At 42.8% G+C, this 14,174-nt stretch overlaps 1 protein-coding gene across 1 annotated transcript; it reads left to right on the top strand.

The window, feature by feature from the left end:
* The first annotated feature begins 638 nt into the window (after positions 1–638).
* SYNJ2BP (synaptojanin 2 binding protein) lies at positions 639–13,230 on the top strand. Its single transcript, XM_005479955.4, has 4 exons — positions 639–1,093; positions 4,996–5,132; positions 6,631–6,726; positions 8,197–13,230. Exons 1-4 carry the CDS (start codon positions 1,027–1,029, stop codon positions 8,335–8,337), a joined length of 441 nt encoding a protein of 146 aa, XP_005480012.1. The 5' UTR covers positions 639–1,026; the 3' UTR covers positions 8,338–13,230.
* Positions 13,231–14,174: the final 944 nt, after the last annotated feature.

Here is a 14,174-nt window from a genome sequence, read left to right as displayed (position 1 = left end):
TCCAAATTATTACATCACAATTCTGTACACTATTGTGATTTTAATTTCTCAGGATGTATCTCAAAGGAGTATCCCCAGATGGTGACGGTCCAGTTTCCAAAAGAAGAAAGACGACTCCCATCTGGTGGGGTCCAGCTCCCCAGGTGTGTGTCCACCTTTTAATTGCAGAGACTATAAATCTCATAATAGTGATGTCCAGCTTCCCTTTGGTTGAAACCATAAACCCTTGAGGTGATGTTCATCTTCCTTTCTCAAGCTGTTTTTCTGTGCTTCCATAAGGTGTGAGATAAGCATATTTCCTTTATATATATTCTAAAGCTATAGTTTCAAGGATACAAGTAATATTCTAAAATTATACTTCAAAAGGTTATTATTGCAGAGCTTTTTATGGATTAAATGCAAGCAAAAAGCAACATCTTTAACACCTTAATTCCAATGCTCCTAAATCAACTAGGGTTAATTGCAAACAAAAGATAGGTTCAAAGGCCTTTTTCCATGCTTTATTTTCCTCAGTTATTATTAGAATTCACAGCTCTCCCATTGGCGGCGTCCACACATTTCGCATTCACAAATACACACGTCGCCTGTTTGTACTTGACACGAAACACAGCTTTGCATCTCACACGCAGCACAGTCTGGTCTGTTTTTCAGTTTGCTGTGAGGACAGTCAAAAGGCCCGGGAACAGGTCATTTATCCCCCGTTCTTCTCTCCTACGCCTACCCCAGACAACTATGGCTCCTTAACCTTCCTAAGGAAACCAGCTCCAGCCTGGGGAGCAGGGTAGGGCCAGGCAGAGATGCCGCGCAGGGACCTGGGAAGGTGCGGGGGCAGGAGGACGCCGTGCTGGGCTCCCCTGGGCCCGCTGCCTTTCCGCCTCTGCGGTGAGCGCCGGTGGCGGCCCCAAGCGCCGGGGGGGAGCAGCCCCGTCCCGCAGGGACTACAATTCCCAGCGCTCCGCGGCGCGGCCCGGCGGCGGCCCAGGAGGTGAGAGCGGCTGCCCCGGGAGTTCTCCTTCAGGCCGCAGCATGAACGGCAGCGTGGCGGGCGGCGGCTACGCCGAGGAGATTATCAGCCTCACCCGCAGACCCTCAGGTAAGGCAGGGGCGGCCTCTCCACGCTGGGTCCGCGGCCTCTCCCGGGCCAGGGCAGCCGCGCCGAGGCCTGCGGAGCCACCGCCGAGGCCGGAGCGGAAGCCCGGGGTGGCGGCGGCCGGCGGGACGGCCGTGGCGGGCACCGGAGCGGCGGAGGGAGGGTCCCGGCCGCGAGGATAGAAGCGCAGCGCCCAGAGGTGCCGGGCCCAGGGGACTCCCCTGGAAACAGCCGTGGCGGATACGCTGCTGCGGGAAAAACTCGTGCCGTGCGTGAGGGAGAGCTGGCCGGGTCAGAGTCCTCTGCGGGAGCTCCGGTGGAGGCTGGTGTCCCTGCGGACAGCTCGCCTCCGGTTTCCCCTGGAAGTTGCCATCTCCGGTGGAGCTGTTGCTTCCAAGTGAGGCGGTAGCCGCTAAGCGCCCAGCCGCGTTAGATACCCTGAGTGAGTCAGGGGCCATTTGGAAATCATGTGCCCAAGTGGCCGTCCCCTGTGTTGTCAGCTTGGCGTTCATGGTGCAGCGTACCTTGGGATGCTTTGGGGTGTTTAGAGAGAGGAGCATAGGCTGGAAGGAAAAAGGAATAGGGCACTTCGTGGGGCGGTTTTTGGCTTTGCTTTTCATGTCTCAACAGCAGGTGCGCTCATGGAAACCGTACATTTTTATAGGATTTATGGTGCCATTCACATGAACTCACTTTCAGAAGTGAGGCAAGTAAGCACGAAATGTACAGCTCTGGAGCAAAATCCTGGCTATAGAGAATGGCAGGCTCCAGGAAGGCTTTTGGAGCTGGAGTTGTACTTTGGTGTCTGAGGCCTTCTCTTTCATTTAAATGAGTAGGAACGAAAACGTGGCAGCCCTACTGTTCTGCACAACTGCTGGGTGCAGCTGCTGGCCAGCCTTGGCTCCAGGTGCTCCCCAGAGACCCCAGCAGCCACGTTGTTGGTGGGTGTCTTTCCTTTCTCTGGGGTGGAGGTAGGTCCTGTGCTGGGACTGGGCTGGCGTTGGTGCTGGCCCTCATGCTGGTGATCAGAATCTAGAGGGTGTGAGCAGCCCTTTGCCTCCCCTGCTTGCCAGATCGTCCTCTGGTCTGAGAGATGTGTAGCCCTACCTGCATAGCCATGAGCTTCAACTAATGAAGCTGCGCTTGTTAGGGAAAACTGTGCCAAATGAAGCTGGTTCTGATGGGAATGCGGTTTCCATGTTTCCATACATCTGGGGAGCTAAAATTTTAAGGAAGGTGTAATGGAATGTTAAAGGGCAGAGTTGAGAATGGTCTTGAGTATGACCACTGTGATTTCAGTCTTAATTACCGTGAGCAGCATTTGTCCAGTCATTGAGATGGGCTGTGCATCTTTAGATTTAGGTTTCTAACTGTGTTATATGATTTGAAGGTCCTACATCCCCTTCCAGCCTTGATGCACTTGCCATGTGAATTATTACTCATTTCTGTGGAAGGAACAAAACACTTACCTGTGAAGTACAATTGGGTCCTGTAATCTCTTGAATTGGAGTTTTGACTGCAACTTTTAAAATAGGTCTGATGCTAAACATGTCTGGCAAAAAGTTTGCATTGGTTGTGAATGTATTTCCAGTGGCAGGACAGCGTATATTTGTCTTTTTCAAATTTTCTTGTATTCAGTCTCTCATTTCCTAATCCTGCCAGTCCTGTTTTTTTTTTTTTTTTAAGGGACTTCATTTTTGAGGGACTTTTTTAGTTTAGAGAGGGTAAGTGAGGTATAGGGAGGTCTGCAGCCTCAGGGAGGGTCAGTAGTTTAGCCCAGAGCCTTCTTTTAAAGCTCTGCCATTCTGCTTCTCATCCTTTATAGACAAGAGATTTAGTGCTATGTGCTCTCTGTCCTTGCTCCTTTTCTTCCAGCTGTGCTCTGTCTCTTTCTGTGGCTGCATGAACTGGAAGGAAGAGAATAGCAAAGCGCTTGAGGATTGATAGGGAAGATATTTTTAGGCAGAGTGCAAGTCTGAGTGCTGGAAAGGAAAGACACAGTGAAAAAGCCCTGTGAATACTTAACTTGGTCTAGCACAAACTGCTGCCTCTTTGTCATGAAGATCTCCCTCTGCTGATGAAAGCTGTGAATCTTGGTTATTTTTTCAATCGTGGGTAAAAAGTTGCAAAATGTATACTTTTTTCGTATACATATATATATATATATATGTATATACGTATTTTAGAGGTTTTATATATGAGAGAAAATCAATGTGTTCTGAGATCCTGATTCCTTCTTTCTGGCTTTTAAATAAATGTTGATTAAACATTATACTTTCTGTAGTATTGATTTTCCCCTTTCCTAAGTTAATGGCTTTATGGCAAATAATTTTTAGGAGTGTGGATTTAAATTTTTTTTTCTTTTCATTTTCTATTGAAAGGTGTATTACTGTGCACAACTGGCCATTCTTGGAATAGATATTGTTCTAATTGAAATGTCAGTATTTCTCAATTTTCTCTCACTTTCATTTTTCCCTCACTTGTCTGAAGCTGCCAGGAAGGGAAGACAAAAAAAAGGTGTGGCAAAATTGCTGCTAATATTTCTTTACTTCCCAGCTGTAGATGCACACTTAATATACCATGACTCATTTTGTAAATGCTTTGATCTCCTGTGACTAATTTAAAATGCTGCTTCCCAGCAGGCATAAGGTGGTTTTACTTTCATTTGAAACTGCTTCCCAAGGTTTCCAGTTCCAAATTCAAGAGAAAATAAGAAAGAAAACAAAAACAAATAAATCAATCTGGCTGAACGTGGGCAGAACTTGCCCTCAGCTGTTCTTGACAATAGCTTTTAGATGACTGGTTCATGTCAAAAAAAAAAGTTGGTTTTTTTTTCCATTTACTTTGATTGCGTATTTGATTTTTGTTTTCTTTTTCCTTGGCTTTTCTCTCTTTTTTCATTGCAAGCCTCTTCGGGAGTCTTTCTTGTCCCTTTTTAGAGAGGAACTTAGCTGCATGTACAGTGGGGAATCTCATAATCTTTGAGTTTCCAGATTTTAAATTCAGTTTGTTCTTTTGAGTTTTAATGAAACAAGAAGTCTTAACTTTAATCCAGAAGCTGGATCCAGCTAGATATCTGTAACTGAGGCTTCCTTTAAAGAATTATACAAAACGGCAAAAATACATAGTGGACATCAGGTTTAATAAATGTATGTGTATTCCTGTTTGGTTTGCATTAAATCTGCAAACTTTGTCTTTATTTCCTATCATGTTTGAATTCATGAAACAGAGCAAAGTGATTTTGTACAATTTGAAGTAGCTTCATGGAGCCTAACCTTCTTCTTGGAGGCAAAGCACACCACTTCCAGCCCCTGGGATGTGGAGGGGGAGTCTTCTGAGCTCTAGGAGCCCTCAAGCTGGGAGCACAGTCCTCCTTGCCTGTTTCCTTATCTGTAGACAGATTCTAATGCTCCTTGCCTTTCCTTACCCTGTTTTCCAGCTCACAAAGTGCTTGTCAGAGATGATTTCTTGTAGCTCAAAGGTAGTGATTTACTGTAATCTCATGTGAAATGCAGAATACTTTCATTTTCTTTCATGTTGTGCTGAAGAAGTTTATTCCTGCTGAGGGCTGAGTCAGCATCTCAGAAATGATGGCAGGCCCCTCACTATTCCCCAGCACCCACCTGAAGCAGTTCACAGGTGTTTTGTGTAATGAAGTATTACACAAATGGGGTCCTCAGGCATTTAGTGTCTCTCCTCTGCTTTCAAGACCAGTTTTATGAGAATAACTTTTCTAGACAATGGAAAGGTAGTTGGAAAGGATAATGCAGATTTGTGTGCCATGAGTTTTTGTATGGTGGAGAAAGCAAGACAGTGTGGGAGGTGCAGTCCCCAACAAGCAAAACAGCAAGAACATTGGAAGCTTTGAGCTTTTTCTCATCAGCTTTCTTTTTGGCTTGCCTTAGGGTTAGGCTTCAACATTGTTGGTGGGACAGATCAGCAGTACATTGCCAATGACAACAGCATCTATGTCAGCTGGATCAAAAAGGATGGGGCAGCTTACCTTGATGGCCGATTACAAGAAGGAGATAAAATTTTAGCGGTAAGCCCTTTCTTCTGTTGTCCCCTGTGCTCTTGATCAGTGATGGGATGTGAGAGGCAGGTTTTCCTTCACAGTGCATAGAGAGGAGGGATGTGGTGAATGACTTAGATGATCCCAAGCAAACTCCATGCAGGAGTCACCTTGGGGGTCTGGAGAGAGCTCTGAGCACGAGGAATAAGTGCCTCTACACATGGGCTTATCTCCTCTGCCTTCTTGATTTGCCACAGAAGTGCTCTGTAGTGCTGTGCTTGTGTTTCCTCTGTGACTTGCCTCCCTAAGGTTTTAGAACCCATCAAGTGTTCTCTTGCTCACAATGGATTATCGTTTACACACATGTAAATAAAGGTTTTCCACCTCTTAAATTTCTGGTTTCTGACTGCTAATCCATGATTTCTAATCCTTTTGCACAGGGGGTTTTTAGATGATAAAATTTCTAGGCCATAATATTCTTCTCTCCATTTCACCTCCTCAAGAACAGCATGGGCTGCTTCTCCTTTTAGAAAATTGCTTTCAAATTTCTGATTTTCACACCCATTGATTCTTCAGATAGCTGGCAATCATGCAAGAAAGCTTTACAAAGTGATGGGTGAAGAAGTAGCCTCTCCTAGTATGATACACAACCTTTTTGAACTCCCTAATTTTATTTTACACTTGCTTATTTTGTTCCTCATGTGATCTTTTTAGCTTCAATAGACTACCTTGCACTAATTGGAGCCTATTATTGATCCAGAAAGTGATATTAAGTTAAACAGAGAATATTCTCTTTTTCCCAACAGTTTAATATTTATGTACTTGTGTTTGGGATGTCTAAATATGAAGAGAAGGGAGGCACTGGATGTGATCAGTGGGGATACAGTTAGGGAAATGGGGGCGAAAATGAAAAAGTAGGATGAATTCACTCAGTGAATGAAATCAATTTAAAACCCTGTGCCATGATATATTCATTTAAATTAAGAAAAATCCCAACACTTACAAGTGGATCAAGTGGATGCCAAGAAGTATGTATGTAAATTTTTTTTGTTGGTTTTGCTACATCAGTGTGCTTATAAAAGTGTGTTTACAACACTCTCTCAAACAGAGGGATTTCAAAGGTACGCCAGTAGATGAAACAAGGTAAGAGACTTAAAATAATAATTTTCCTGCTCTTTTATGTTCATTAGCTATCAAAATCACACCTTTGATTTGTTTCCAGAAAAGCAACAGCATCAGAAGCTGTTATTGACACAACTGTGGTCTTTTATTCTTATTTTGCCTCTAGGTAGTTTTTTTCAGTACCTGTATGTTTTCACTTGGAGTTTCTCATGTTTTGCCTCAGCATAGAAAAATACATCATAATATTAATTAATTAGGATCTTTATGACTATAGTATTATGCCCCAAATGCAGAATTTTGTGAAATATGAAGATTTTTTGTCTTATCCTTCATACGTTAGCCTGCATCATAAAAAATTTGCTTGCTTTACCTTCAGCATCTGACTCTCCTTTTCCTTTTTTGCTAGATCAATGGCAAAGACTTGAAGGATTTGCGGCACAAGGATGCTGTGGAACTGTTCAGGAATGCAGGCTATTACGTGTCTCTGAAAATTCAGCGCAGGGTATGTTTTACCTCTTCCTTAGGGTTATTTCTGGCTCAGTTTAGACTGGTTTCTGTGATTGGTGGCTGTTTCATGAGGAAGAAGAGTACTGTGTTCAGGTGCTCAGTGTGATATGTGCATATAAAAATTTTGTTTGACCTATGACCTTCTCTCATTGCCTCAGCTGTAATTATCTCTGTATAGCTTTGTAGCCACTGTAACCTTTGTAACAGTGAAAAGGTGAGTTTGGAGATGTCCCCAGGTCTTTGTTTTGCTGGAGTGTGTTGTGTTTGCTCACTGTTCTCCTTTCTCAGAGGTAAAGCTTTGTGTGTGAGGACAGAATCTCAAGTGGGCCAGTTTTATTTCAGTGGCCACAATCTTACTGGAGACAGAACTCCTTTTGTTTCAGAGGCCATCACTCAAGATAGTGTTGAACTATGTGTACAGCCCAGCGCCACAAGACAGACATTGAGGTGCTGGAGCATGTCCAGACAAGGGTGATAAAGCAGGTGAAGGGTCTGGAGCACAAGTCTGGTGAGGAGCAGCTGAGGAAGCTGGAGGTGTTTAGCCTGGTGTTTAGCTCAGGAAGACCCTATTGCTCTCCACAACTGCCTGGAAGGAGGCTCTGTCCAGGTGGGGGATTGGTCTCTTCTCCCAGGCAGCAAGCACAGGATGGAGACATCCTCAAGTTGCATCAGCTCAAGTTTAGATTGTGTATTAGGAATTTCTTCACTGAAAAAAGGTTGTCAAGCAGTGGAACAGGCTGCTGTAGGAAGTGGTTGAGTCACCATCCCTGAAGGCATTTAAAAAATGTGCAGATGTGGTGCTTAGTTAAATGGTAAACTTGGCAGTGCTGGATTAATGGTTGGACTTAAAGGTCTTTCCAACATAAATGATTTTACAATACTAGGAAGTATGGACTGCTATACTTCAAATATACTGGCACCATTTTAGATGTAAAAAGAGAGAAACCCTTAATCCCCAGATAGTATGGAAGTTGACAAAAGAAATACTGATCTACCCAAAGCATGCTGGGGAGAGTGGCTTGAGATCCCTTTTCTACTCCCTTAACAAAGGAGTATGTCTGCTGGACCAGTGTATAAGACAGGTAAGAAAACCAGAGAGAATTATTGATGTCTTTTTCCTGGTAAAGAGAGCAGAAAATGGTGTGGTGGTAAGTGCATCAAGGTGTGACTGGGTATGTGTGTGTCATTTTTCTGCTGTAATGAAAGCAGAAAAATGAGGTGTATCCTGTTCCACTTGAGTCCAAGTTTAGAAAGTGGCAAAGAAACATGAGTCTGCCTGGTAGTGTCTGGATATCCTGCATTTCAGTTCAGTCCATCCTAAGCTGCTTTAACCCTCCATGTGTGGAATCTGCAGGTACCTGGGGAAACTGTTTTGACCATTCTTACAGAACCACCTGGTCCAGACACAGAACTTGGGGCTCTCTTGTTACGGGTTCTGACATAAATAATTTTTTTTTCCTTGTAGTTGCAGCCACAGAATGGCCCTGTGGGTCATGGAGGAGATGGAGAATCAGGTGGGCTTCCTCTGGCAGCCATTCTTGTGCCAGGCCTGGCGCTTGCTGCGACAGCAGTCTGGATCTTGCTGAGGTATCGACAGCGGATGTGAAGAGTTCACGGCTGGGATATCACTGCGTATTTTACACAGCTATGATGCAATTTAAAGATAGAGAATCAACAATCTTGTCACAGACTGATGCCAAAAAGGATCATTGCCTATCATCAAAGTTGCTGCTGATGTTCGTATATATTGATTTTGTTGCAGGGTGGATAGAAGCAGAGAGAAAAAAAGGAAGGGAGAGGACTGTGTTTATCTAAAGAGTGGATTAGCTGTATTTTTTGACAAATTGAGGAGGTTTTGCCATCCTCTTCTATTTTGCACCATGAACTTTCAAACACACTCATCTATTCCACATTTTAAGGTTTAACTTTTGGTTAAAGGGAGTGGGAGTGATTTTAAATCGAAAGCATTTTCTAGAGGCTTTGCCTTGTTTCCACAGAATTTTTTCTTGAATCTAATGAATTCTGTCCAAACCATGAATAAAGAGAAGCAATGCAAAGGGTATATTATTTTTCCTATTGAAGATTTGTCGGTTGTTGCTAAATAAATGCCTTAAAATTGTAAAATCTGATCTGTGGTTTCACAGGTAAAATCTTCAGTGTAGCTACTGATTTAATAGCAATATGCAGTATTGGTGAGACATTTTGCCAGTTGTGGAAAGATAGAAGATAGCTTGCTGCTAGAAGAAGATTGTGATTGTCAAAATGATAGCTCATTTTTGGGTCAGAATTGTAAGAGAAAGCTTTCCACAAAATGCTAGCATACTGGAGAGAGACAGACAACTGAATCACAAGGATAAGTGGTGGCAAGAGATTCAGGCATGCTGAAGCTGTAGAAGAGCCTTTAAATTCATAGTGAAGCAATAGTTCCTCCATTCATCAGGTGGGTTGAAGTCTACATCTCTGAGGTTAGAGGTCTGGGGGTTGTTTTTTGCACAGGGAATACTTCAGATAAAATTTTCGGTAGCAGCTAACTTGCTCTCTGCAGTAAGGAGACTCTTATGATGATTGAAAGGGAGAAGCTGAGAGCAAGCTGGGGTTGTCCTGGCTTTTACTTGTTTGTGAAGAGTTATGTGATGTTCAAGAGATGGACAGCCAGCTTTAAGCCGGGGTAAAGCCTAGCAGGTAAAACCAGAGGGAAGAGACCCTCCTCTGGAAAGTATATGACTGAATTTACCTCCAGGGTCTCATCTCCTCACTGTGATTTGAATAGATTTAAATGCCCTAGCTTGATAGGAGCTCTGTGGGTAAGACCTGTTTCTCTTGTCTCCAAGAAATCAATGTGTTTTGTTGTTTTTTAAAAGAAAAGTGAAATGCATGATCTGGTCTGTATGATGCCAAAGAAGAGATCACAGATGCAATATATGTTTTCAAAGAAAAACTGGTGTCTTGGTGCTTTACTTATCTCTGTTCTCATAGGACATTGCTGATGTATTTGAAATTGTTGTGTTTGCTCAGGGCTGTGTTCCTGAGCGAACTGCTGGAGATAAAAGTGGCTATGCTGTTGAACATGGCATTCCTAAATCACCTTGGAGCTTCAGAGCACTTGGATCACATGAAATCTTGCTTTGGCCTATAGACTGCTCTAGTGTAAGGGGAAGCGCAAACAGGAAGAATTTTGCTCCATGTTCTTAGGGGACTTTGGGAACAGTATTGATGTTGACTGGCCTGGGCTAAGGCATGCAGTGACTTGCCTTGGCCTGCAAACCAGTTGTGCCTGATAGCAGGAGGGCTGCTGTGTAGACAGATCTTTGCAGCTACAGCATGAACCAGCTTGTTTGTGACCTGCTCTGAATATTTGGCTGTGGTGTCCATGTGCAGCACATGTGTGTGTTAAGTTGGGAGATTAGAAATTGATGCTGTTTTATCACAGCCTTCAGAATAAACAGGCAGACATTAAGAAAATGGCCTGTCTTGTTAGCTTTTCCCCGAGTTGGGTTTCTGTGATGAGAAGTAGTATGTGGATGAGGGTAGGAGGATGAGAACTTATGGACAGTAATGGTTAGTTTTAGTCATTTCCCATTGAAGTAAGAGAAAGAAAAAGCTTTGGGGTTTTTTTTGTTTGTTTGCTTGTTTAACCTTTCAGCTTTGTGACTTTGATACTGTTCAGACATGACTGCCATCTATATTGCAAGCAGTTTATGAGGGAGAGAAGGGATTATAGTCAATGCTCAAATAATTGATATGGCATATTAAAAAAGAGAAGGCCCTTCTGGTGCATAGTGTTCACAATTATTGAACTGCCACTCAGTAGCTTTTTCAGAAGTCTGGGTAGTAGTTTTTACTCAGGATTTAAACCATCCAGTCTAAAAGTGAGTAACACTTTTGTGGACCTGCCTGGTACCAAACAATCCCTTTTCCAATCCCCATCCACCTCTTGTCCCATTTATTGACAAAACCCAAGTGGAAAATACCTTGGCCACAAACTCTCCTATGAACTGTGGCTTATACTACTTTCAGCAGCTGAACTGTCTCACCTAACCTTTCCATGATTTTCCAAAGTATTTTCCACCATGTGGTTTCTAAAGCCTTGAGTTTCATCTTTGCGCTAGATACTGTATATACATTTTCTATCATTGTAGAAGAAGTAAATTTTAAAAAATCTAGTGAAGACAGCTTGTAAATACAAGTGATCAAAGAGAGTTTTACCTTTTGTTACAACTTAAATCTCTGGGGTTTTTTCAAAAGATAAGTTGAAATCCTGAAGACAAACAGAAAGCATCCTAACTGTATTTTATGTTTGTTTTGTTTAAGAACACATTTGCCATTAATACTGAGGGCAGCTGAAACTCTTAAATACCCATGTTTCTCTCCCATTCTCATTTGTTCCCTCAAATGTATTGTGAATGTGCTGATCTGCTGAAAAATGGATCTTCAGGTCTATAATTTAAGGACAAATCTATCTAGTTTGACTTAATGTATATTCTAAGCATTTGTGTTTCAGTCTTCAGAATTGTATGTGCTAATAATATATATTTGGCTAGAGCATAACAGTGAGAGAGAGCAGCTAAACTTGATCTGAAGATTGGTAGATGCACTACTTCTGGCAGTTTTTAATTAACACAAACTAGAAAGGAGTGTGTGGGAGGGAGAAGTGTCTTGCTTTCAGTTTGCCTTTAGGTTTCAACAACTGGTTTGTTTGGTTATTCAGTGCTAGATTAAAGAGGCCTCTAATAACTGATAGTCCCTCCCTTTGAGAGGATTTGTGTGTTATAATTGCCTTACCTCTCACATTATTTTTAAGAGATGAAGCCAACAGAGCCCTTTCAGATTCTCTGTGTAGGGTACTTTCTCTCTTTTAGTAGTTTCTGTGGTTCTTTGTACCCTTTCCAGTTTCTTTATTGCTTTGTAAAATCCAGACACCCCAACCACATGAGACTCCCACTGTTGACCATGCCAATGCCCCATACAAGGAGTTTTTAATACTATCTTTGTCTGCAAACTTAATTTTTTTTTTTGTTAAGTTATGGATAAGTACAAAGCATATTCAGGCCAACTCCCAAGAGCTTGCTTTTTCTTAACTAGACTGTAGAAGTCTCTTAGGAGTGGCATACAGCTTTCCCCTTCTTCATCTGCTGTCTCAAGTGTCCTAAGGAATCTGTAGAAAAACACTATTGCCCCATGAGGGGTAACTTCTCTTAGTCTGTAGGTCGAAAGAGTGATTCCATTTGGTCATAGTGGGACACTAGAAACGTGTTAAGTGCCTGTATATTCCAGCTTCTAAGTCCATACCCAATGTGACCTGCCTGGTGTGAGGGAAGGTGTCTGACTGCATTTTGTTGAATGCCTGCACCTCCTGTTTGCATTCACTGTGCACTGACCAGCCAAGATTACTGTCTGGTTTTGCTTTCTGCTAGATCATCAACAAAAATAGTGAATGGAGTTTGGTACAGGGGCAACTTCCCCCCATGGTTATGAGTTTTCAGTAGCTGTGGGCATCTCCTAATTTTGGACTTCTTTGTCCGTTTAATGGATGTATTTTGATAGCGTATGGCATTGATTTCTTTAAAATACATCTATTATTTTTTTCAGCTGTTGCATAGTACTAAGTAGATGATGTTTGAGTGGTAAGTAAACTTCATTGTTCTCTCGCTGGCAGAAGCTGATACAAGGGTAAGGATTCAGTCAGGTGAGCTTTATGAGCCAGTGTTTTTCTCCATCCTCTTTCCTAACTTATTGATGTGGGCTTTACTTATGGAAGTTGTTTTTCTCGGCTCATGTTGAAGGACAGAACAGAACTTACTAATGGGACAGTATCCCCCAGGCTGAGGGCCCAAAGGAAGGCTTACACAAAGAATTCTGAAGGAGGGCCTTGACTATACCCTTGTCCTCAGAGTTTTCCTTGTGACATTGAGGCAGGCTCATGCTACATCCGTGCTGTGTATGGCACCTCTGGAGCTTTGCTTTCTCTGCCTGTGCAGCTGAGGGGGACTCCTGGCCTTCCAAAGCTTCATTCAAGACAGGGCCATGTGTGATGAGAACATACACAGGTGTTAATGAAGAGCGGGGGGTCGAACAGACTCAAAATAGTTTTCCTTGTCATATTTGACAGCTTTTGGCCTTGCTGCTGCAGCTGTAACTGATCATGGGCAAACTTCACTTCAGAGTGAGTGTATATTTCCTACCTGGCTGCCCAAACCAACTTTCCTAGGCCAAAACTCTTAGTAAGGAAGAGTAACTGTGATGTTTATGCAGGGTAATTATTCAAAGCAGTATGTGAATGATAGGAGATTGTTCACCAAGCTGGTATGCTCGTGTTTGTGTCCATGTTTTTCAGCCATGTTTCCATTTGGTAGAGTTCTCTTTCCTCTTGTATCTCTTTACTGCCTCTCAGCAGCCTAGCATTTGTGCCTGGCTTGCATTTTTTTGCCATGACACAAAAGCACTGATCAGCTGAATATGTGGTTCTGAAGCTGGAAAATAAACCAAACACAATCCTGCACATAGACTTCTGTGGCTGTGGTTATAAAACAAGAAAACGGTCAAAATGCCGCTTCAGAGAAAGCACTTTGCTCCTGCTGTTTGTAAGTGCTGTTTCAGACGCTGCTGCCAGAACACGTATGCTGCTGTTCCAGGTGAACAGTGCAGTATGGAGATGTGGGCTGCTGTGAAAGGCCCTAATTACAGAAGATGGGCTGGAGAGGGAGAAGGGTTTGGATAACCCTGAAGACTCAACAGCTGCTGATAAAGGACAAGGTTTGTGCTTCTGTTGACTTGGAAGTATCTGTGCTGATTCTTTGCAAACCAGGTCCTACTTGCCCAAAAGACAGGCATACTTTTTTTGCATAAGGTCTTGATTTTGAAGCAGTTAAATTTAAAGAGATTTGTTCTCAAAGACTTCAACTGACTGAAATAGATTCCAACAGTCATGACATTTAACATTTTAGAGATGAGATTGTAGGCTGCCCTTTAACAGTGGCAACCATTTCTGATGCGGAGCTAAACAGCAGAAGATACAGAGGTTCAACATCTAGCATTGAGAAAAACCCCCAGTGTTAAGCTGGTGTTCCCACCATGATTCCTCTGGCAGTGGGGAGAGGTGGGAGGAGAAGGAGAATGGCAATAGTTGTCAAATGGCTGTTAATTGTCAAGTGCTGATCTATTTTAAAAACACAAAAATGGAAGCTGTGGGACAAGGAAGAGTTAACAGGAGGGCAATCCAGGTGTGACACATACCTGTCCTCCTGAGATTTTAATTCAGAGAGAAACTCAGCTTGCTTGACATGCCTTTTAAAGGTATTCCATACATCTCCCATATGGATTAATTCCTAAGGTGCTGAAAGTAGAATGCTTGCTTTGTGAAACCAGCAGTGATGGCATATTTCTGTCATTTAGCAATTGTCCATGTAAATGCTTTGCAATGCATAGTTGCTTTAGCACCCATAC

The sequence above is a fragment of the Zonotrichia albicollis genome, chromosome 6 (assembly GCF_047830755.1).
Source record: "Zonotrichia albicollis isolate bZonAlb1 chromosome 6, bZonAlb1.hap1, whole genome shotgun sequence".
Lineage (NCBI taxonomy): Eukaryota > Metazoa > Chordata > Aves > Passeriformes > Passerellidae > Zonotrichia > Zonotrichia albicollis.
This window is presented reverse-complemented; position numbering and strand designations above follow the sequence as displayed.